At 40.6% G+C, this 26,141-nt stretch overlaps 1 protein-coding gene across 1 annotated transcript in view; it reads right to left on the bottom strand.

The window, feature by feature from the left end:
* Positions 1–256: 256 nt before the first annotated feature.
* Positions 257–26,141, bottom strand: part of LOC140737397 (flavin-containing monooxygenase 5-like) — a 138,083-nt gene continuing 112,198 nt past the window's right edge. Inside the window, exons 6-11 of the mRNA XM_073063881.1 lie at positions 19,402–19,567; positions 16,851–16,993; positions 9,968–10,155; positions 8,000–8,352; positions 5,769–5,841; positions 257–2,054 (exon numbers count right to left, since the gene is read on the bottom strand). Of these exons, the coding sequence (XP_072919982.1) occupies positions 1,706–2,054; positions 5,769–5,841; positions 8,000–8,352; positions 9,968–10,155; positions 16,851–16,993; positions 19,402–19,567 (1,272 nt within the window). The 3' untranslated portion in view covers positions 257–1,705. The remainder of the gene's footprint in view (positions 2,055–5,768; positions 5,842–7,999; positions 8,353–9,967; positions 10,156–16,850; positions 16,994–19,401; positions 19,568–26,141) is intronic.

The raw sequence follows: 26,141 nt of genomic DNA, 5'->3' as shown, positions 1-26,141 counted from the left end.
ATATCTCAGAATGTTCTCCACAACACACAAATAAATAGTAATATACTTGTACCCCCCTGGGTCGCCTCAGGCTCGCTCAGCTCATTCTCGTCTAGGGGGAGCAGCCTTCGGCCCCGCCAAACTGGGTAATCAGCTGGTGTGGATGCTGTGTGATGTCCCCGCCTCGCCCAAAACAACAGACAGTACACCATATGTGATTAAATGAGTACAATTTATAAAGGTTACTATAACTGTGATTAATAACGATACAGTATATATGAAGGAAAAAAAAATAAAGAAAAGGCGCCAAACTTATCAAAGTCCAAACCACTTTGTGCACAACCGTTGCAGTTCAATTACTGAAGTCTTCTGGCCACCATTCGATCCCCTCCGAACTCCTCGACTCGCAGCTCAGGACCACCCGAAGTGATCAACCAAGCACATCTATCTTCGTCTCCTCTCCTCGGGGTACCTCCTGACCTTAGACCCCCACTTGGGGTCCGTTCCTTGCCCAGTTTACAGCATCGCGTCCTCTCTCTCTCACCCCCTTGCGCCGATCTCCCCAAAAGCCCACCAACAATAGCTTACAGACTCAGAAGAAACAACAACATTAATCTCAATTGGTTTACAAAGGAATACAATTCTCATTATCAGTAAATTTTAACCCAAACAAGCTTCCAGCACTCTCTCGCAACAAAGAAGCATTCCTACTTTTAATAAAATCACAGGTAGATCCCTCCAAATACAACAGAAATTTCTAGGATAAAACTGAATTATTTGCCATTAGTTGAGTGAAGAATATTGGTCAGGGTGTGAGAAGAACTGATCGATCATGCCTCAGCCTTAAATTTGATAATTAAGCGTAGCCAACAATACCAAGCTGAGGATTTTGATACAAGATTACTAACTTCCACTTCTGGGGTAACGCACAACTTTTGTGAAGAAGTATTTTCCCATAGTCAGATGAGATCACACTTTTTCACCTCTTTCATTTCCAAATTGCAAACTCAAAATGGAGTGCAGATCCCTCAGTCATCCAAGTTAGCATTGTCTGAGCATTTTAAAATAACATTTGATTCATAGTGTTGGCGCGTGGCATCGGATAAGGCATCGGACCAATAACCTGAACGTCACTGGTTCGAGCCTCAGCTGAGGCAACTTGTTGTGAGCACTTAACAACATACTTAACAAAGCACTTCACAACACATTGCTCTGCGACATCACCGGTGCCAAGCTGCATGGGTCCTAATGCCCTTCCCTTGGACAACATCGGTGGCGTGGAGAGGGGAGGGCTTGCAGCTTAGGCAACTGCCGGTCTCCCATACAACCCTGCCCAGGCCTCCGCCCTGGAAACCTTACAAGGCGCAAGTTCATGGTCTTACGAGACTAACGGATGCCTATATGATTCACATTTACTTAAATGCCCAGCTATATACATACAGTTCCTGAATGATAAAAGGACATTTTTTAAATTAGTGATTATGAAAAAAAGGCACATTTTGCTCATAGAATGAGCAAAGACTGTTTCTTGGCAAGATGTTCCATTCAATATAAACAATAGAACCAAACCTCAGGTTTGTTTCATTCAAGGCACTTGAGTTCTTTCAAAGTGTAATCAATAACATAATTAGTTACAATTAATTTGAAACGATTGGATGCGAAACAATCTCCATTGTTATTTGGCTTGGCAACAGAAGCCGAGCTGAACTCCTCGTTGGACTTCTGACTAATAGAGAATTAGATAAACAGCACAGAGCGCCACCAGTACAGGCAAGAATTTCAGCAGGATTGGCCAAGAGGCATTTTGCTGACTACTGGGAACCACGCGTGTTTTAGTGGGCTTGATGGTGCGGTGCCACTGTGTCAAGATGGTTTCCCGGGCTTTTGGCCATTTTCCAGGTCCCGTCAATCGAAACTGGAAAGATGTGCAGGGGCCAAGGAAAACTTGAAATGCCAGCTGTGGATCAGTGAGGAGGAGGTGCCTGATGTTGGGTTTTACACCGATCAGCTCAGCTATCTCATCCATGTAGGGTATGAAATCAACTTGAATGGTGTGCCTTTCGGAGCTGACGTATCTTTTGCATGGAAAGAGAAACAGAAGGGAATTAAAGTCAAAAACAATACAATGCAAATGGCTATAGTTAGAAAACAGAAAACTGCTGAAAATCATCAATGGATTAACAGCAACTGCGGAGAGAAACTGCATTACTGTTAGCAACCTTTCAGCCGAACCTCTCTGCTTCGTATGAAACTTCGTATGAAAATGTAACCCCACTTTTTAAAAAAGGAGGGAGAGAGAAACCGGGGAATTATAGACCGGTTAGTCTGACATCGGTGGTGGGGAAAATGCTAGAGTCGGTTATCAAAGATGTGATAACAGCACATTTGGAAAGAGGTGATATCATCGGACAAAGTCAGCATGGATTTGTGAAAGGAAAATCATGTCTGACGAATCTTATAGAATTTTTTGAAGATGTAACTGGTAGAGTGGATAGGGGAGAGCCAGTGGATGTGGTATATTTAGATTTTCAAAAGGCTTTTGACAAAGTCCCACACAGGAGATTATTGTGCAAACTTAAAGCACACGGTATTGGGGGTATGGTATTGATGTGGATAGAGAATTGGTTGGCAGACAGGAAGCAAAGAGTCTGAGTAAACGGGACCTTTTCAGAATGGCAGGCAGTGACTAGTGGGGTACCGCAAGGCTCAGTGCTGGGACCCCAGTTGTTTACAATATATATTAATGATTTAGACAAGGGAATTAAATGCAGCATCTCCAAGTTTGCGGATGACACGAAGCTGGGCGGGGGTGTTAGCTGTGAGGAGGATGCTAAGAGGATGCAGGGTGACTTGGATAGGTTAGGTGAGTGGGCAAATTCATGGCAGATGCAATTTAATGTGGATAAATGTGAGGTTATCCACTTTGGTTGCAAGAACAGGAAAACAGATTATTATCTGAATGGTGGCCGATTAGGAAAAGGGGAGATGCAACGAGACCTGGGTGTCATTGTACACCAGTCATTGAAAGTGGACATGCAGGTACAGCAGGTGGTGAAAAAGGCAAATGGTATGTTGGCATTCATAGCAAAACGATTTGAGTACAGGAGCAGGGAGGTTCTACTGCAGTTGTACAAGGCCTTGGTGAGACCGCACCTAGAATATTGTGTGGAGTTTTGGTCCCCTAATCTGAGGAAAGACATTCTTGCCATAGAGGGAGTACAGAGAAGGTTCACCAGATTGATTCCTGGGATGGCAGGACTTTCATATGAAGAAAGACTGGATCGAATAGGCTTATACTCACTGGAATTTAGAAGATTGAGGGGGGATCTTATTGAAATGTATAAAATTCTAAAGGGATTGGACAGGCTAGATGCAGGAAGATTGTTTCCAATGTTGGGGAAGTCCAGAACGAGGGGTCACAGTTTAAGGATAAAGGGGAAGCCTTTTAGGACCGAGATGAGGAAAAACTTCTTCACACAGAGAGTGGTGAATCTGTGGAATTCTCTGCCACAGGAAACAGTTGAGGCTGGTTCATTGGCTATATTTAAGAGGAAGTTAGATATGGCCCTTGTGGCTAAAGGGATCAGGGGGTATGGTGAGAAAGCAGGTACAGGGCTCTGAGTTGGATGATCAGCCATGATCATACTGAATGGCGGTGCAGGCTTGAAGGGCCGAATGGCTTACTCCTGCACCTATTTTCTATGTTTCTATGTTTCTAGCTCTTCAGTTTGGTGAAGAGCTAGAAGTTTCACCTACCGGAAGAGGTAGAAGTTTCCTTCTATAACGGGTTCAACTGCAATACTTAAGAGGCATTTGGATATGTACATGGAGGGTTATGGGGTGAACGTGAGAACTGGGACTTGCAGGGAGGACACTGTGATCACTATGGACTACTGGGCTAAAGTGTATATTTGTGAGCTGTATTACTCGAGGAATCTCTAGGTTCTGTTTAACCTTCTCTGTATTTTAAGTACTTTCTGCTTTACAAATCTGGTTTTGCCTTGAATTTACCAAAACCAACTCCCTGATAGGCAAAATTCTCACAATGGGGTGCTGTAACAGAGATAGCATCAGTTTCCACTGCAAAAGGCACCCTTGCTGCATGAGCTTTGACAGAGATTGAGAAGCAAGTGATGTTGCCATCATGTCTGAGACTATCCCCTGTTCTTATTCAATGTTCTCTAAGAGAACCATATTTGTCTACTGGCTTAGGATTACACTCAATAATGCAGTTACCCAGCTGGAAGCTCGCATAGTAATCAATACAGTTGTTGACAGTGAGAACGAATTGACTCACTCACAACAAGTAGTCAGCCCCAGCATTATATGAACTTCATTGCGAGAACATTTTGGGGATATATAAACAGTGAAATAATGGTCAAAGTCATATAGGTCACAGAAAGAGGGATAAAACAGTCTAGTAACAATTTACATTGAGGTCTCACCTGTAATAAAATAAAACACACTAAAAGAATTGGAAAGACAAGCTAGCTCGTTTTTACTCTCATATAAATCCTGTCTGTGATAGATGCCATTCGGAAGTAGCCTCTTTGACTCATATGTTCTGGTTTTGCCCTCTTTTGAAGAAATATTGGAAAGACATTTTTGAGATTATTTCAACAGCTTTGAATATTGATTTACATCCCCATCCTATTACTGCAATTTTTGGCTTACCAATGTTGGAACATAGTTGTCTATCCACTTCAGTTCGTCAGATGATTGCATTTGTCACATTAATGGCCAGAAGATCCATTTTATTGAATTGGAAAGAGATTAATCCTCTTACTACATTTCAATGGTTCTCCCAAACTATATCTTGTTTAAATTCAGAAAAAATCAGAAATGTCATTTTTGACCCTTCGGTTAAATTCGAAGAAACTTGGAGACCATTTATTCAACACTTTCATATGATGTAACTTGACCTTTTCCGAATCCTTTTTATTATCCTTAAATATTTGGATAGAGGAGCGGAGTTATTGACTGTATCCGATGCAATATAATAGCCCAGCTTTGTTTAGCTTAGTTTTGTTTAAATTAGTTTAAATTTTTTTTGATTTCTAATTTGGGGGTTTTTCTCGATATGTTTTTTTCTATCATGTTTAATACATCTAGAGTTTGGGAGGCTTAGTACACCTGGGTTATTTATAGCTTATACTCATATATATTGTTTACCAACTATGTATTCCCAATCTCTCTGTATTAATATTGTAACTATGCCTATGTATTTGAAAGTTAATGAAAAGATTTAAAAAGAAAGAAAGAAAGAATTGGAAAATGGCTTTGCAGACAGGGAGTTAATAGGCCAGGCCCTGAGGTACAAATTAATCCTGATTTTAGAGGCTTATATTTACATTTGATTTTATATTAACAATTTATCTTGAAGTAGTGAAATTTTTGCTACATTATTTTAACCTTTCTTTGAAAAATGAAGAATATTGTGACAGGGTAGATTGAAGAGAGTTGGCAAAAGGTCATTTAGGGTCTCAGAGCAAGGAAACAGTGACCAACATGGTTAACTGAGCATTTACCCCATCTCTTTCTAAGCACTGCCTTTCATATACCTGTCCAAGGGGTTTTTGAATGCTGTCAATTTACCTACTTCAATTACTTTTTCTGGCAGTTCATTCCACTATACTGGCTACTCTCTGGGTGAAAATTATATGCCACAGTATTCCAGCTGAATAAAATAACCAATCTCTGTGCTGTCAATTTTGTACAATACTATGTAATACCATATATGGTGACATATATGTAACATTGATAATAAATTTATTTTGAACTTTTAATACCTTTTGGCCATTTGTTCTTTTTTCTCCAATATTTCTGCCATCATGCTGTTAGCACAGGGTAGTATAGCTGAGCCTACAACACAAAATACAACATTAGAGAATGGGGTTTACCTCAGTGAATAACTTAAACGTAGTACAGCGCTAAATGTGGAAGGAATCTGTTGCCCTAAGTTCACTGATAATACAGAGCAGTCCTATGTACCACAAGTGACTGGCTGCTGACAGGATGGCTTTAGCAGCCAGCAAGGTCCTGCAACACCCAGTTCACCCCCATTCCTGTGCAGCCACTAAGCTTGCAGGATGTCCAAACCACCACTGAATTACCTTGTCCTACTTCAATGCACTGTGTAATGATTTGGTTTGTGTCAATGATATGCCAAACAAGCTTTTCATTGTACCTCAGTACATATGACAATAATAAACCAATTCCAATTTCAACGTCACTGCTTGTGGTTGTGTTTCACCGTCCATAAAGTACAGAAAAATTAACATATTACAAAGTATTCAATAATTTTTACTAAATAACTCACAATTCCCTAAATAATTAAACACATAAATTACGTGAAATAAATCAGAAAAGAAAATTGATAGGCAATGTCCTGGCTGCCCAGATCAGAATCCTTCGTTCAATCCCTTTGTCTACTAAATTTTGCCTTGCCTTCTCAAATGTGTAACAGTTCATAATTGGACTCAAACAAGGGGAGAAATAATTTCCCCAACACAGAGAGCTGTACGTTCAGAGAGAAAAAAAAATTAAAGATGATGGTTTCCTTATTATCATAGCAACCACAACCACATCTATTAATCTGAGAGGTCATCTGAGGAACTGCTCATTAATCAAATCAGGGCTACGATCATTGACAAAGTCATGAACTGTGTCATTTTATGGCAGCTGTACAGCACAAGGCATAAAGAATTACTGTAAATTACAATAAAATAAATAAGCCAGCTGTGCAAAAGAGGATTAGTGAGGTGGTGTTCAGGGTCTGTTTAGAAATCTGATATCGGAGAGAAATAAACAGTTTCTAAAATGTTGAGCATGGGTCTTCAAGCTCCTGTATCTCTTCCCTGATGATAGAAATGAGAAGAGGGCCTGTCCCAGATGTTCAGGATCCATAATGTTGGAGGTTGCTTTCTAGAGGCACCACCTTTTGAAGATGTCCTTGATGGTAGGGTGATTTGGAGCTGCTGGAGTCTACAACCTCTTTTGATTCTGTGTATCGAAGCCTCCATACAAGGGTGTGATGCAATCATTCACAATATGCTCCACTGTACATTTGTAGAAATTTGTTAAGAGTCTTTGGTGGTATAACAAATCTCCTCATACTCGTAATGAAGTATAAACGCTGACGTGCCATCTTTGTGACTGCATCAGTATGGTGGGCCCAGGACAGATCCTCTGTAATGTCGATGCTCACCTTTTCCACCACTGATCCCACAGTAAGAATCGTGTGCTCCCGTGACTTCTTCCTCCTGAAGAGACAACCAATTCCTTGGTAATGCTGATGTTGAGGGCAAGATTGTTGTTGCGACTCTAACCAGACCATCTGTCTTGCTCCTGCGTGCCTCCTCATCACTATCTGAGATTCTGGAACAAGTGGTGCTCTTGATGAATTTATAGGTGCATTTAAGTCGCACCTAGCCATACAGCCCCGAGGGTAGAGCGAGTAGAACTGTCAGAAAGGAGGAGATATTATTACTGATCTGCACTGCCTGTGGTCACCTGGTGAAGAAGTTGCAGTACATAAGCCCAAGGTTTTGAAGCCAGTTGAATTGTATTGATGGAATGATGGTATCAAATGCCAAGCTGTAGTTAATAAACATCAGCCTTAATGCAGGTATTGTTGTTGTCCAGGTGGTCCGAGGCTGAGTGGACAAACAGTGAGATTGCATTTACAGCAGACCTTTCGTAGTGATAGGCAAATTGCATTGCGTTCAGATCCTTGCTCGGTCAGCAGTTAATTTTAGCCATGACCAACCTCTTAAAGCGTATTATCACGGTGGATGTGAGCGCTACTGGTTCATAGTCATTGAGGCAGCTTACCCTGCTCTTCTTGGGCACTGTATGACTGATGCCCTTTTGAAGTAGATGGAAACTTTTGAGTGCAGCAATAAAATATCCCCATAACTATATCATCTCAACAACCAATGGAAAATATGTATATTGCATATTATCAATGAAAAATGCTTACAATGCTTGTTACTGATATTTTCAAAAAATGCCTGCATACCTTTAAGCACCCTTGTGGCCCAACGAGCCTGCATTTCAGATATTGGTATAATGGATCCCAATGTCTGGATAAGACCAATGATGGCTAGAGTCGGCTGCTCCAGCTGAGGTGGAAAGACATTCTTATAAAGAAGGGCATGGTTTCTGTTAACTTTGATGACAGACTCATTCAGAAATGGGAAAGCAAAACTGTATCCTGTTGCAAAAATAACAGCATCAATATCTTCCACTGTACCATCTTCAAAGATGGCTGCTGATTCAGTGAACTGCTTCACATTAGGTTTCACAAGAACACGTCCGGATAAAATGCGATTTGGCAAATCATCATTAACTGCTGGATGTTGGCTGTATAAACTGAAAAAAAAAGAGAGAACATCCCATCCGCACTGATTTTAGGGCATTAATGTTAATCTTTCAGAATTGACACAGATGGTTGATACAATAAAATCAGCATGAGATAATCAAAAGCAAAAGGACTTTATTATTGGACTATATTGGGAAGGCGAGTCCTTTCATGGGATTCTCCCAATTGGTGAAAACTAGTAGCGGATAGAGCATAGGGATAATGCAACAGTGACAGAAGTGTGGAAGTTGATATACGATAGACTGGAGATGCTGTTAGACTATACACTCTAATAGATGATCAGAAGTGGAGAATAACCATTTTGGGCAATGAATGAAAAATTCAAGTGCTGCATTGATCTGGTAAAAGAGAAAACCCTTACAAAATAAAAGCATATAAATAAGTAACTACGTCCACAACTACCTGTATGGAAAGTAAGTTGAGCCTGATCAGAATCAAGGGAAAGGTGATGCTAAGATGTGCAGTAGTGAAGTAGATAGGAAAAAAAGGAAAATTAGCTTGGGTGCCATGGCATAGAAATTGAACACATGTGTGAGTACTGGCTTGGTCTTTGCTCCATGTTCCAATGACTCTTGCTTCTGGACGACATTCGGGATCTGGGTTAGTCTGCTCCGGTATAGAACAAATATACACCAGAAAATTGGGAAATTAGGTAGGGAAGAATAAGTAAGATGAAAGCAATTGTCACAATGAGCCGGTCACTGAAAAATAGCAAACTTCTGCCCACTCACAGTTAAAAATAAAAGCTTATCATTACAACCTACAGCAATTTTATGAACCAAACTCAAATGGTGCAGATGCCAAAAACTCTGAAATAAAATAGAAAATGCCTAGCAGCTCCAGCAGCAAATGTGGAGAAAGAAACAAGAGTTAAACTCAAACACAAGAAAATCTGCAGACGCTGGAAATCAAAGTGACACACACAAAGTGCCAACGGTACTCAGCAGGCCAGGCAGCATCTATGGAAAAGAGCAAACTATTAACATTTTGGGCCAAAACGTCAGGTCTCATCTTTCAGGTCAATGATTGGTTATCAGTTCATGGGAATTCCTTCTGCTGGAGACAACCAGTTCAAGGGAGCACAACTTAAAAGCAATATTAGACCATTAAAGAGAAAACCCAGAGGTTTGTTCAAGGGTTGAACCATCTGCTATAAAATGGAGCAGAAGACAGATTAATTTGAGATTGACTGACATTTGGCCAGAAAAAGATATAAAAGTACACAGAGCTGATTTGAAGTATCTACTCCTCAGCTTTTTTTCACCAGTCCTGCCAAAGGGTTTTAGTCCGAAACGTCGACTGTACATTTCCTCCAGCGTTTTGTGTGTGTTACTTGAAATATTATCTCTTGTTTCTCGCTCTTCACAGATGCTGGCTGATACTGTGATTATGTCCAACATCTTCTGTTTTATTTGCAATTCTATAGCCTTTGAAGCATTCCCAAATGTTTCACATGAGAATGAACAAATAAAGTGTGACATTAAAGCACATTTAAATAGGACAAGGACAAAGTGAGGTTTCTAAGAGCAGTTTAAAGCAAAATGAAGATGAATCTGCATCACAAAGTTTAGCCCCATGAGCAGAAAGCTGCCTGGTATTACAGACCTGTGGGTAGATTGCAAACCATAGTTTGCATGATCAAATCGATTGTTTAGCTTTCTCTGCATTAGTGAGGCAGTTAAAGGTGAAAAAAACAGGCTATAAATGCGACGGCTATACATCATGTCCATAGGGTATCCTCTTTCAGCCACACGATTAATTACCCAGATACCCCTTCTTGTACTCAGAAACACCTGCAAGACATTTGAGAAAGTAAAAGATAGCAAATTGTAAAATTTTGCAACTTGGACAAACGTCAAGATACACTATCAAAAATGCATTTATTTTTCCCTCCAGAGAAAGCTATGTGCTTTTGATTCTGGAGGATGATGGGGAAGAAGATGGCAAAGGTAATGTCGCAGTAGTTATGGGGGATTTCAACATGCAGGTGAACTGGGAGAATCAGGTTGGTGCTGGACCCCAGGATAGGGAGTTTGTAGAGTGCCTATGGGATGCATTCTTGGAACAGCTTGTACGAGAGCCGACCAGGGACAAGGCTATTCTGGATTTAGTGTTATGTAATGAACAGGATTTGATAAGCGATCTTGAAGTAAAGGAGCCATTAGGAAGTAGTGATCATAATATGATAATTTTTTATCTGCAATTTGAGAAGGATAAGGGCAGCTCGGAGGTGTCGGTGTTGCAGTTGAACAAAGGAGACTATGGAGCCATGAGGGAGGAGCTGGCCAAAGTTAACTGGACGGATATCCTAGCAGAAAAGACAGTGGAACAGCAATGGCAGGTATTCTTGGGAATAATGCACAAGGTGCAAAATCAGTTCATCCCCCGGAGAAGGAAGGATTCAAAGGGGGGAAAGGGGCCACAGTGGTTGACAAAGGAAGTCAGAGATTGCATAGCATTAAAAAAAAGGAAGTATGACAGAGCTAAGGTGAGTGGGAGGACAGATGATTGGGAAATTTTTAAGGAACAACAGAACTTAACTAAAAAGGCAATACGGGGAGAAAAAATGAGGTATGAACGCAAGCTAGCCAGGAATATAAAGGAGGATAGCAAAAGCTTTTTTAGGTATGTGAAGAGAAAGAAGATAGTTAAGAACAATGTTGGGCCCTTGAAGAATGAATTGGGTGAAATTGTTATGGGAAACAGAGAAATGGCAGAAGAATTTAATAAGTACTTTAAATCTGTCTTCACTAAGGAAGACACAAGCAATCTCCCAGATGTATGGATGGGCCAAGGACATAGGATAACAGAGGAAATGAAACAGATTGAGATTAGGAAGGAAATGGTGATGAGTAGACTGATGGGACTGAAGGCTGACAAATACCCAGGTCCAGATGGTCTGCATCCTAGGGTACTAATGGAGTTGGCCTTGGAAATTGCGGATGCATTGGTAATCATTTTCCAATGTTCCTTCGATTCAGGATCAGTTCCTGAGGATTGGAGAATGGCTAATGTTATCCAACTTTTTAAGAAAGGAGGGAGGGAGAAAACAGAGAACTATCGACCTGTCAGCCTAACATCAGTAGTGGGGAAGATGCTAGAGTCCATTATTAAAGATGAAGTAGTGGCATATCTAGATAGCAGTGATAGGATTGGGCCAAGCCAGCATGGATTTACCAAGGGTAAATCATGCTTGACTAATCTATTGGAGTTTTTCGAGGATGTAACCAGGAAGTTAGACGGGGGAGATCCAGTGGATGTAGTGTACCTCGATTTTCAGAAGGCATTTGATAAGGTCCCACATAGGAGATTGGTGGGTAAAATCAAAGCTCATGGCATTGGGGGGAAGACATTGACATGGATAGAAAACTGGTTGGCAGATAGAAAGCAAAGGGTAGCGGTGAATGGGTGTTTCTCGGAATGGCAGGTGGTGACTAGTGGGGTGCCACAGGGCTCGGTATTGGGACCACAGCTGTTTACGATTTACGTCAACGATTTAGATGAAGGCATTGAGAATAACATCAGCAAGTTTGCTGATGATACTAAGCTGGGTGGCAGTGTGACATGTGATGAGGATGTTAGGAGAATTCAGGGTGACTTGGATAGGCTGGGTGAGTGGGCAGATACTTGGCTGATGACATTTAATGTGAATAAGTGTGAGGTTATCCACTTTGGGAGTAAGAACAGGAAGGCAGATTATTATCTGAATGGTGTAGAGTTAGGTAACGGAGAAATACAAAGAGATCTAGGAGTCCTTGTTCATCAGTCACTGAAGGTGAATGAGCAAGTGCAGCAGGCAGTGAAGAAGGCTAATGGAATGTTGGCCTTTATTACAAAGGGAATTGAGTACAAGAGCAAGGAAATCCTCTTGCATTTGTACAGGGCCCTGATGAGACCACACCTGGAGTATTGTGTACAGTTTTGGTCTCCAAGGTTAAGGAAGGACATCCTGGCTGTAGAGGAAGTGCAGCGTAGATTCACAAGGTTAATTCCTGGGATGTCCGGACTGTCTTACGCAGAGAGGTTAGAGAGACTGGGCTTGTACACGCTGGAATTAAGGAGATTGAGAGGGGATCTGATTGCAACATATAAGATTATTAAGGGATTGGACAAGATAGAGGCAGGAAATATGTTCCAGATGCTGGGAGAGTCCAGTACCAGAGGGCATGGTTTGAGAATAAGGGGTAGGTCATTTAGGACAGAGTTAAGGAAAAACTTCTTCTCCCAGAGAGTTGTGGGGGTCTGGAATGCACTGCCTCGGAAGGAAGTGGAGGCCAATTCTCTGGATGCTTTCAAGAAGGAGCTAGATAGGTATCTTATGGATAGGGGAATCAAGGGATATGGGGACAAGGCAGGAACCGGGTATTGATAGTAGATGATCAGCCATGATCTTAAAATGGCGGTGCAGGCTCGAAGGGCTGAATGGTCTACTTCTGCACCTGTTGTCTATTGTCTCTATTGTCTATTGATTGCATTAGGGGTTTCCACTTCTAGTCAATAGTCAAAGACAAGAAAATCTGCAGATGCTGCAAATCCAAGCAACACACACAAAATGCTGAAGGAACTCAGCAGGTCAGGCAGCATCTATGGAAAAGAGTAAACAGGTTGGAGGCTACCCAGCTAGAATATAAAGTGTTGCTCCTCCCTGATGGAATATAGGTGTTGAACATTGATTTCTCTAACTTCCATTAATGCACCCCTCCCCTTCTTACCCCATCCCTTATTTATTTGTTTGTTTGTTTATTTATTATTTTTCCCTTTTTTTCTCTCTCTGCCCCTCTCACAATCACTCCTTGCCTGCTCTCCATCTCCCTCTGGTGCTCCCCTCCCCCTTTCTTTCTCCCTAGGCCTCCCGTCCCATGATCCTCTCCCTTCTCCAGTTGTGTATCCCTTTTTCCAATTAACTTCTCAGCTCTTAGCTTTATCGCTCCCCCTCCTGTCTTCTCCTATCATTTCAGATCTCCCCCTCCCACTTTCAAATCTCTTACTATTTCTCCTTTCAGTTAGTCCTGACGAAGGGTCTTGGCCCGAAACGTCGACTGAACTTCTCCCTATAGATGCTGCCTGGCCTGCTGCGTTCCACCAGCATTTTGTGTGTGTTGCTGGAATATAGGTGTTGTTTATATTCTCTCTGGGTAGCCTCCAACCAGGTGGCATGAACATTGGTTTCTCAAACTTCTGGTATTTGCGTCCCTCTCTTTACCATTCCTATTCCCGTTTCCTTCTCTCACCTCATCTCCTTACCTGCTCATCACCTCCCTCTTCCTTTTCTTCAATGGTCTTGTATCCTCTCCTATCAGACTCCCCCTTCTCCAGTCCTTTATCTCTTTCACCTATCAGCTTCCCAGCTTTTTACTTCACCCCTCCCCTCTCCCAGTTTCACCTGTCACCTACACCCCTGTACTTCTTTCTCCCCTCCCCCTACCCCTTCGTTCTAACTTCTCATCTTTCTTTCCAGTCCTGACGAAGGGTCTCGGCCCAAAATGTTGGTTGTTTACTCTTTTCCACAGATGCTGCCTGGACTGCTAATTAATAGTCAGTTCCTTTAGCCTAAGAAAATGTGTAAACATCACATAGAGAAAATAATTAGTCCTTGAAATGCAGAAGGAAGAATTTCTAGGTAAGGTATTTAAATTGGCTTTATTAAAGGTGTTATAAGTGTAAAGGGGGTTTCTTCTTTTTCTTTGTTACTGCGTATGTTAATCAAAATGGCATCTTTGTTTTGTTAAAAGTAAAAATGCTTTGTTGCGAGAGAGTGCTGGAAGATTGTTTGGGTTAAAATTTACTGATAACGAGAATTGTATACCTTTGTAAACCAATTGAGATTAATGTTGTTCTTTCTTCTGAGTCTGTAAGCTATTGTTGGCGGGCTTTTGGGGAGATTGGCGCGAGGGGGTGAGAGAGAGAGGACGCAATGCTGTAAACTGGGCGAGGAACAGACCCCAAGCGGGGGTCTGAGGCCAGGAGGTACCCCGAGGAGAGGCGACAAAGATAGATGTGCTTGGTTGACTACTTCAGGTGGTCCTGAGCTGCGAGTCGAGGAGTTCGGAGGGGATCGAATGGTGGCCAGAAGACTTCAGTAATTGAGCTCCAACGGTTGTGCACGAGGTGGTTTGGACTTTGATAAGTTTGGCACCTTTTCTTTATTTTCTTTTCCTTCATATATACTGTATTGTTATTAATCACTTAGTTATAGTAATATTCATAAATTGTAATCATTTAATCACATATGGGGTACTGTCTGTTTTTGGGTGAGGCGGGGACATCACACAGCATCCACACCAGCTGATTACCCAGTTTGGCGGGGCCGAAAGCTGCTCCCCCTAGACGAGAACGAGCTGAGCGAGCCTGAGGCAACCTGGGGGGGGGGGGGTGCATAAACATAAATCGAGCAAAGAATTCAGAAGAAATTCTTTTATCCAGCTGGTGGCTAGAATGTGTAATTTGCTACTGTTGGAATAGTTGAGACAAACAGCATGAAGCACATTGGGAGAAAGAAAGGAATAGAAGGACATGTTGATAGGGTTAAATGAGGAGTTTGAAGGAGGATTGTGCTGTGGGTAATATAGGAGTATAGCAACAAAAGGACTAACTCCCCCTTTATTTCTGGTATTACAAGGTCGACAACATCCCCTGTTCTCCCTGTGCTCCAAATCTAACAACATTTCTGATTAATGCAGATCTAGCCACCTTAGATTTTAAGTTTTAAATTGCTTTATTATTGTCACATGTACTAAGACAGTGATAAGATTTGTTTTGCAAGCCATCAATGCAAATTATGCCAACATATCAGTACACTGTGTTGAAACAAGGCAAAACCAATAACAGGTTGCAGAGTAATCTGGTTGCAAAGAAAATGCTGTGTAGTAAATGATAAGGTGCAAGGCCATAATGAGTTCAAGAGTCCATCTTATCATGCACGGTTCTATTCTGGTCACACAAATAACCAACGAGAGGAGCATTAGCTGTCATTATGGAGTCACAGAGTTATAGACCATGAAGACAGGCTCTTCAGCACAGCTCCGCCAAGCTGAGTTCATCCCATTTCCCCACATTTGGCCCACATCCCTCAAATATTTCTTATCCATATACCCATGTAAGCATCTGTTCAATGTTGTAATTGTACCCACCTCTACTACTTTGTCTGGCAGCTCTTTCCATTTACTCATCATTCTCTGTGTGAAAGTGCTACCTCTCATACCTCCTTTTAAAACTCCCCCCTCACCGTAAACCTATACCTTCTAGTTTTAGACTCCCCTACCTTGGAAAAAGACTGAGCATTCGCCTATCTATACCCCTGATAATACTGTGTACAGTGGATTCCAGTTAATTTGGAAACATCAGGACCAGTACATTGTAGCCCAATTAAACGGCTGCTCCTTTTAGCTGAAGCTACATGGAAATAGTTAAAAAGGTATAAATAAAGGCAAATTGAGCAATAAATTATGTATTTAAGTGAGTACAGAATGAATCAGAACACTACCAATACTACCACCATACTATAAAACTGTATTAGTTCCTAATACTAATTGACAGAGGAACTCATCTGTCTTGCTTTCTTTTTATCCATGGAAAAAAATCAGCAGATGTAATGGACTGCCTTAATACGATGTTGTTGATGATAGCATCCACCAAGTCTTCATTTTAATTGTCACATTCAAGGTAATTATTGATACCTTCAAATTCTTCATAGTGCCTTACTTGTTGAATTAGAGATTGTTTCATGTTCTATCCTGGCCATTTGTGGCACTGCCAAACCTGAATGCTTGAAACCGCAGCGAACAAAGCAGTTCTGAATGGTTTTATTGCTTACTTCGTAACAACTATCAGTGACAAAAACCAATACATCTTGAAAACAAACAGACACAACTGACACTATTTCAAAACTGTTCGCTCTAAGCATGGTGTAGTGTCTAACAGCAATGCAAGTGCATGTGACTGACACTAGTTAGAAACTGTTCGGTAACAGCATCCTGCCACAATTAAATGGCTTAGTGTCCCAAATAAATGAGGGGATTATTTTTCTAGTAGTGTTTGTTCTTTAAGAGTTGTCCCAAATAAGAGACTGCCCCGATTAGCTGATGGCCCAATTAACCAGAATCCATTGTACCTCTCGAAAAGCTCACCCCTCAGTACCCGATACGTAAGAGAGATAATTCTTTATAATTCAATATAAAAGGATGAGTTAATTTAAGTTTATAATGACTTTTAAAGAAATTAGTAGCAAAGAGGGGAACTTTTTCTGCTGGTGGGGAACGTTTAGTTAGGTCATTATGAAGAGAAGCTAAAATACTTCACCCAGAGAATGATAAAAAAAAACTTCTCTTGAAAAGGGCACTAAACGCTTGTTCAATTAATAAATCTTAAATTTGAGACTAGACTGGATTTTAATGTACAGTGACATAAAGGGATACATATGGATGGAACAATGATATATCTCACAGAACACAGACCAGGTTTAGATATTTTTGTCTGTGCTGCTCCTCACCTGTTTCGCACGTTGACTGATTTCCACTGCAAGGTCGCCCCCAGTGCTCCCAGTTCCAATTATTACCACTCTTTTCCCTTCAAATTTTAAGGGTTCTTTATAATCTTTACTATGCATGTATTGACCCTTGAACTTTTCTATGCCTGGGGAAAATCAGGAGAGACAATGTTAGAGCATTTGCTTGGTGAGTATACTCGGTAATTATAGTAAATATACATTACACAGTAAGCTAAGTAAATTTCATATTTATGCTTGTGCAGTAAATTGTCATCAAAATTTCAGTACAGGAGGTGGTTATTTACTCATTGACTCTGGCTGTTTTCTCAAGTCTATTTTCCTACAGCTTTACATTTTCTCAAATCCCTGGTCAAGTTCCACCAATTGGGCTCAACAAGCACAAACTCCATAAATATATTTTGTAAAGAACATGCTAAATATGTCCACGCTGTCCAATCCCACTTGAAAAGTACTGTTCTTTTTCTCACACTTTTCTGTCTGAATTGGGTGGGATTACAACTAGAGGTCATGGGTCAAGGGTGAAAGGTGAAAATTTTAAGGGAAACAGAAAGAGACACTTCTTCATTCAGAGGGTTGTGAAAGTGTGGAATGAGCTGCCAGCGCAAGTGATGCATGCAAGCTCAATTTCAACATTTAAGAGAAGTTTGGACAGGTACCTGGATGGTAGGGGTACGGAGGGCTATGGGCCCGGTGCCAGTTGACAGGAGTAGGCTGCTTAAATGGTTTGGCACGGCCTAGATGGGCTGTAGGGCCTGTTTCTGTGCTGTACTTTTCTATGACTCCGTAACTCTAAACATGTCATACATGTTAAATATTTTCTTTCTCCCCTATCAAATTGTTTAAGATTTCCCAACACTTAAAATATTCTCTAATTTTCGAAACCTTTCCTGTTAACACTTAGACTGATAGTCATTTTTTCCCCTCATTTCTACTGATCTCCTCGATTTGCTTTTCTTTCTGCTTGCTGTACTTCCACTGTATTGTGAACTCTCATTTTATGATAAATCTTTCAATTGGATTTTATTTTTAGTCTCATGTCTTTATCCCTCACACCTGCAATGCCATTTATATTTGGCAAGCCAGATTAAAGCTGCATCCTAATGTTCCTTTAATGTTTCTTTACTAATGTCGCCACCTAGAAAAAAAGTGTCACTGTATCTCCAGTCACTGAATCCTTCTACATTTTACTAATTTTTAAAAAAAACTTAGAAGTGTACCAAAAATAGCACACATTGAAAATTTGTTGCTTAATCCATACTTTGAGATAATTAAGTTGTAAATTCCTGCTAAAGTCAGGATTTGAATAATGAAAATCATTGTTTTAAATTGAATTCAGAAAATATTTGAGAGCTCCTGGGGCTTCCAGATCTCCATGCCAAATCAAGATAAATAGAGAAAATGTGCAGCAAAGGTATAGGACCTCTGTTGAGGTTGCAGTTGGTGGATGGAGTGGTGAGATGGTTAGGAAAGAGGAAAGAACAGCACCCAGGTCTATTTTCACAAATACACACACACACACACACACACACACACACACACACACACACACACACACACACACACACACACACACACACACACACACACACACACACACACACACACACACACACACAGTTTGCTCTTAATGAAAACATTTAGTGATTTATATATTTGCTCTCTCAGAACCCTTTGACCCACAACTTCATTTATATTCTTTTCTTCCCGTGTAAAACATGGCCTCTTAATTTTTTCTTACCAAAAATAATATCTTGCAGTTGTCTATTTTAAAACTAGTTTCTAATTACACATCCATTGTTCATGCAACAAATTACCCAAAGAAGAAATATTTAACCAGTCATCATCCAAGCTGACCATTCCTCCTCGTATGATCTCATCTAAAAATTTTGAAATTGTTATGGAGTCCGGTTTCACAATTTATATTAAAAATAGGTTTCAGCTGGTGGTGTCAGCTCTCATCTTCAAAGGAACTCGCTTCCCAGTTCCTGCCACTTTGGAAATTACACATTCCTCCTGCTCTGTGTTCTACCAAGGACCTAACAAGCTACTTCACAACTTGTCTCCCAACTCTGGATGTACTGACTTTATCAAAAGTTTTGGTTAGTATCACATTGCTCTTTGGGTGACATTGCTGACCATAGACTAGTAGCAGGGTGACATAAAAAAAACATTAATTATAATATTTGCAATGCAGAAGCTGCTTTATGAAACACTGTGCAAACGGAAATACTTTCACTAATTTCTTACACTGTATGTTCAGCTTAATTCCCTCAACCTGTGCTTTAACTGATGAATTGTGGTGAACTACATATACCTGTCTGGACACGCCCCCCCCGCTGACTGCTCCTGTGGCTCCTCCCACGGACCCCGGTATAAAGGCGATTGGGGCCTGAGCCCTGCCTCTCAGTCTCCAGGATGCAGTGTGGTGGTCAATTGCTGCTTATTCTTTCTTCCAGTCAATAAAAGCCGATATCTCGCCTCACGTCTCGGAGAGTTATTGATGGTGCATCATGAATATACTCATTTTACTCACCAGGAAATGTATCCAGAGGTAAATGATGGTCAGTATGATGACCGATACAGACCAAAATAGCATCAAAGGTAGTCGTTTCCAAATTTCCCTCAGTATCACTCGTCACTACATCCCACTGTCCAGTGGTAGAGAAATCTGTCCGCTGTGTAATACTGCAGACATTGGTCTAGAGGAAATGCAAAGGGAAGTGGTTAGACAGTGATTGTGAAGGGAGTTTTCAAAGACAGCATTAAGATGCAAGTAAGTACCGTAGATTCCGGACTACAGAGAGCACCTGATTAAAAGCCGCTGGCTCTAATTTTAGAAATAAAATCAATTTTTTAATTGTAAAGGCCGCACCGGATTTTAGGCCGCACCGGATTTTCGGCCGCAGGTGTCCCACGTTGTAATATGAGATATTTACACAGAAAGATATTACACGTGAGGATTTTTTAACTTTTAATTAAATCCATATGGTAACAAACAAATATATATTGCAAATGCTTTTTTTCGAACCGTGCCTGTAATACGGCTACTTTTAAATATACATACGTATCGGTAACACAAATTACGTTGCATATACTTTTTTACTGAACAGCACGAACAACATTCCAATATCTCCTAGCGACTGGTAAAAATATATATACTGCAGCCTACCAGGAAAAGTTATTGATCGCCTTTAACTTAAAAGCAGCGTTTTCGCTCGGGTCTGATGAGCTCGCGTAACGCGATCGGGTCTAATCGGGTCTGATGTGCTCGGGTCTGACGCGCTCGGGTCTGATCGCAAACCGGTATCCCACAAGACGCGGCGAAACCGGGTGTGACGTCATAGCATCCCGGGATGTAGTACAGAAAACAAATATAGTTAAAACACTTCTAACTTTAACTAACAAATGAATTACTAAGCGAAAATATTATAAACTAAGTAACTGCCATAAAGGCAGCACAATGCTTTTCTTCGAGTGTTTTCCATGTTGATGAGGGTGAGTACAAATGACTGATTTACAATAATTTAATTGTGAAAGTGCGCTTGATTTATCGTACAATTTCATTGGACCTCTGTGAACTACTCATCAATTTTATTGGTCTACTGTTACGAGGCAAAATGTTTACGAGGCGGCATGAAAAAAAACCATGTATTAGCCGCTCTGGATTAAAGGCCGCAGAGTTCAAAGCTGTTCAAAATGTGGGAAAAAAGTAGCGGCTTATAATCCGGAATCTACGGTAAGAATTGCCACGTCATTAAGTTAAATAATAAATATTCCTCTTCCAGTTTTCTGCATTTTCAATGACCCAAAGAAAGCATTGCTACTTTAATAATTCTCTTGTTTAGGCTGACCAGCTCTTTGTATTTGACTCTCACACTACATCTTTTTTGCTGGATACCTGTTTGAGTTAGAAAGTTAATCAGACAATGAAAGTAATTACATTTAAAATAAGTCTATTCACTTCCCCAATTTGACCTCACTGGAAGGAGACTATTAATATTATACATGAGTCTCATGCATCGGAAATACAAAAACAATGATTTGGGCTTCACCTAGTCCAAAGTAGCTTCCTAGACAAGTTTGCATTTGTAAAGATGTAGCCATCACAGGTTTCCTTTTGACGACAATCTCCAAAAGGCACCAATGTCTAACTAGTTTCAAAGGCTAGTAAGAGTAGAATGTGCCTAATAATCATTTTTCACAATTGTCTCCACTGCTCAGTGACACCCTTGTTTTCCAGCTGAGCCCAATAATGTGTTTGGGGTACTCGCTGAATTACATTGCAGAATCTTGTGCATCTGTGGAGCGTAAAAGGGGAAAAGCTCTTGGTGAGTAAGGGAATTAGGTTAATGGAAAAGGAAAGCTATGTTTGTACTTAGAAACAAAGCATTGTGTTTAGTCAAGAATGCACAGCAGTGCCTCCACTTCTTTTGGAGACTGAGGCAAGTGAGGCTTCCCACCCTCATTCTAACCACATTGTAATGGAGCATCATTGAGAACATCCTGGCTGGCTGTATTACTGAATGGGTTGGGAATTGCGAGGCATCTGACTGCAAGTCACTGTAATGGATCGTGAGGACTTGAGAGAGTCAGAGAGTCATCAGGCTCTCTCTTCCACTCCCCCCCCCACCCCCAGGACATGTAACAGAAGTGCTGTGTTCGCAGTGCCCTCAACATTGTCTACCATCCGTCTCTCAATCTCTTTGACCTCATACCCTCAGGCAGAAGGTACTGCAGTATAAGAACAAGGGCTGTTAGGCTTCTTACCCCAGACTGTGAAATTTCTGAACACCCTATTTATGACAGCACCCATAGCATTATACTATTATATATTTATCTATATGTCATACATGCACTTTCTTCAACTTATACTTCTACAGAATATTTTTTAATCTCTTAATACTATTGTGTAAATATCATTTTATGTGTGGTTGTGATATATGCACTGTCTTTTGCACCTTACTACCTGGGAATATTGTTTCGCTTACCTGTATACATGGACATGGTTGAATGACAATGAACTTGAACTTCAACATTCAGATAGCTGATTAACTGATTCCCTGCTGAGCACCCTGGATTTCTCCCTAGCATCAAGAGTGCTACTGGAATCAGCACTAAAAGTGGTATCTCCCAATAACAGTAATAATGATAATAATCCAAAATAGTGGTCCGTTCTATTATTCCTATTTTTGCAGCATTCAATGCTTTATAGCATGCTGAAGAATTTAAGATTGCTATCCTCATCTTAGATCCTTCCAGGTCCTTTCCTTGCTTGGCTCCGTTATTTTTTTGAAGCTTAGTTCCTTCAACAAGATTCTTACTAGTTTTTTTCCCAGCATACAGAAGGAAAAGGGAGTGAGAAAGTCTATAATAAGCACAAAGTAGTCGGCGGAGGTCAGTTAGAATAAAGAGTGTTGGGCAAGTAGAACAAAGTGCAGAATATAGACCCAGAAGTTATTTTAAGTTCATGAAGATCTGAAAAGGGGAGTTTACCTCATTCAGCCTGGTAGTGGCAGTGATGTGGAGGCATTGGTGATTATTTCTATATTAGAAGTGTTGAGAAATGTCTAATATAAGCAATGTTATAAAGTAAACTTACTCTAATTTTGAGGAAATTATATTGCAAGCTCCCAACAGCATGAAGTTCAATAGTCAGATTCATCATGATAATGGCTGGAATGGTAAAAATGTATGGACCCAATTAATATTGAATAGCTTATAGGAAATGTTCAGAGGTGAGAGAACATACCAAATTCCATAAAATTATGTCATTATTTTCTGGATTTCAATTCTCCAGCATGTCTTGGAAGGCAACAAAGGGAGCCTGAATTGGTGAGGTGATACAACAAGCATGTCGTTTCCATCTGGTTATAGATAGCATCAAACAGAGTCACCAGGTCATAGGAGCACAACACAGAAACAGGAGCACACAAGGAGATCATGCTACTTGCATCTAGCTGAGAAGCACTACCTGTGGAGGATTCAGTTGTTGCTTTAAACTACAAGTGAAGATCTGACTGGAATTTACTCTGCTGGATCACCACTGCCTGTTGCTTCAGTGACAAAGGCTGATTCCAGACACCACTGGGGCAGCTGTACCAAAATACATTAATCACTCGACGTAGTGGTGGCTACATCAGAAATATCGCCAAGTGTGATTATACAATATGTAATTCACTGGTGTATACTGAGCTATTGGGAGAGTATTTTGAACCAAATGAAACAGTGAGTGCCAATTTTGCTGAGCTCATCAGGTCTAAAGGTATCCAGTTTGCTTTGGAGTTTGACTGTTCCAGCTGACCATCAGAAGTGAGCTTTCCTGAGATTGTCAAAGTGATGCAGGAACATTTAGAAACAATACAACACAAAACACTGGGGGAACTCAGCAGGCCAGGCAGCATCATGGAAAAGAGTAAACAGTCGATGTTTTGGGCTAAGACCCTTCATCAGGACTGGATGAAGAGTCTCGGCCTGAAACATCAACTGTTTACTCTTTTCCATAGGCGCTGTCTGGCCTGCTGAGTTCCCCTGGAATTTTGTATCTGTTGCCTAGATTTCCAGCGTCTGTTGATTTTCTTTGTTTTGACATTTAGAACCAAAGCCGTTGTTGATTGTAGAAGATTTTAGGTTTCATAAGTGGAATCAAAAAGAAAGGGAGTCCACTTCAGCATATGTGGCTGAATTGCAAAGATCGTCTGAGCATTGTCAGTTCAGTAATGGGCTTAATGATAGTTTGTGGAATCTTAAAAGAAAGCATTCAAAAACAGCTCCTAACTGAAACACAGCTTACATCGAAATGAGCAGTGGAAATCGCTGTTTCAATGGACACTGCAGACAGAGACACAGTCAAGAACAAAAGTGAGCATAGGACAAGCGACTATAAACAGAAACCAGCCTGGCCAATCAAATTGTGCCACCGTTGTGGCAGGGGCACCCATGAACCAAAGAAATGCAGATTTAAAGACAGAACATAGAAAATATAACAAAGTAGGACAAATACAAAGAGTTTATTGGGCAGACAACAGAAGGAATGTCCAGGGAAGAGAAAAAGCTAAAAAGTCAAGTTGCAGTTTCAAAAAGAGCACTAATCTGTATGCTGTTGACAAAAAAAAAATCTGATAATGATGAAAGTGACACAGGATTGTGCAGTCTTGAGATTTACAATGTGAAAATTAATAATAGAAAGCATGGAAACAGGCCATCTCGGCCCTTGTAGTCCGTGCCAAACGCTTACTCTCACCTAGTCCCACCGACCTGCACTCAGCCCATAACCTTCCATTCCTTTCCTGTCCATATACCTACCCAATTTTACTTTAAATGACAATACCGAACCTGCCTCTACCACTTCTACTGGAAGCTCGTTCCACACAGCTACCACTCTCTGAGTAAAGAAGTTCCCCCTCGTGTTACCCTTAAACTTTTGCCCCCTAACTCTCAACTCATGTCCTCTTGTTTGAATCTCCCCTACTCTCAATGGAAAAAGCCTATCGACGTCAACTCTGTGTCTATCCCCCTCATAATTTTAAATACCTCTATCAAGTCCCCCCTTAACTTTCTACGCTCCAAAGAATAAAGACCTAACTTGGTCAACCTTTCCCTGTAACTTAGGTGCTGAAACTGAGGTAATATTCTAGTAAATTTTCTCTGTACTCTCTCTGCCAACTGAAAGCAAATTAAGGAAGGTACTGGATGATGCCACAGCTCTCTCCATGCTGTATGCTATGAGCCATTGTCCAAAGGAAGACAAACAGGCATTGGTGCCAACCTCTGTGTGCCTCCAGTTGGAAAGCATATTGGATCAAAGAAGGACTATGCTGCTCAGAAGAACTGTGGAAGTGATGAAGGCACAGGTCCAACAACACAGTTTTTCTACGCAACATAACTGAGAAAGCTTCTGATATGTTAATCAGGCAGATACTTGTGAAATGTGGCTTGGTGTTACGTATTGGAGTATAAAGTTGCATTGTTTGCTGTGTAACCAAAACTATGTAGTCAGTTTTGTATTTGCTATTTGCTATGTATGTATCCAATTTAGTAGGAGAATGAAATCTCTGTTTTGTCTCTGTACTATTGAACACATCAGTGACTTAAGAATGTAGCCAAATAAGAAGATAATGGTGTGTTAATGAGAGGCTAGCTAAGAGATAACTGTGGCCAGGGATGAGGTAACACGTGGCCCAAAAAGTAGTTTAGAACATGATTAAGTTAATGGGTAGAAACAATAGTGTGAAGTCGGGAGCTGATGTACTGGTGATACGGAACTGTAGATATTGGAGTATAAAATATTATGAAGTATAAAACTTGTATTATTTGCTGTGTAACCAAAACTATGTGAAATGCTAGGAATGTAGAAGACAATGGTGTGTTAATATATGTTAATGAGTGGTAGCTAAGAGATGTAGTCAGCTTTGAAGTTTGCTATGTGCTATGCATGTATCCAATTGAATGTAGAAGACAATGGTGTGGTAATGAGAGGTAGCTAAGAGATGTTTTGCTTTGAACTTGTCTGCTGTGTAACCGAAACTATGTAGTCAGCCTTGATGCAGATTATGTAGTTTGAACTTGCTATTTGAAATCTTAAGAATGTAGGAGACAATGGTGTGTAAATGAGAGGTAGCTAAGAGATGTGGACTAGAACATGAATAAGTCAATAGGTAGAAACAATAGTGGCGGATGTACTTGTGATACGCAACTATAGACCAATTGGATATGCTAATGCAACTAAACCAGGAGATTGCTATAAAAAATGCTATGTACAAGGATTGGTGGGCAATCAGCAACTAGCTCAATGACTGTCTCAGCTTTGATTTGCAAATTAAAGTTTAATCCTTCTTGAAGAATCTTCTGCGTCTCCTGGTCATTTGTGAGGAAAATAGAATAGAATTAGAGTAGAAAATCCTCGTGGATACCGCCTTAAGAGATAAGGGTCTGAACGGGCGAGGTGTTAGACTAGGCATAGAATTAGAGTAAGTTTAGTGAAGAAAAAGTCCACGTGGTGTTAGACTAGGACTAGGTGTAGAATTAGAGTAAATAATATTATCCAGTAAACAAACTGTGAATCTCTGAAATACCTTAAAAGAGAGAATAACATGACAGGTAAAGGAACGGCAGTAGAGATTCTGAGCAAAAAATTCCCGTTAATTAAAAATGAGATCACAAAAACTTCAGAAAAATGGGAAAAAAGAACCAAAAACTTGGTCACAAAGTGGCCAAGAGAAGGAACGTTTGATGTAAGTTTGTGCGAAGAAATGGAAGGACTAATTAAAAATTACA

This window comes from Hemitrygon akajei, chromosome 12 (genome assembly GCF_048418815.1).
Source record: "Hemitrygon akajei chromosome 12, sHemAka1.3, whole genome shotgun sequence".
Taxonomy (NCBI): Eukaryota; Metazoa; Chordata; class Chondrichthyes; order Myliobatiformes; family Dasyatidae; genus Hemitrygon; species Hemitrygon akajei.
The sequence above is the reverse complement of the archived record's forward strand: the minus strand, read 5'-3'. Positions and strand labels throughout refer to the sequence as shown.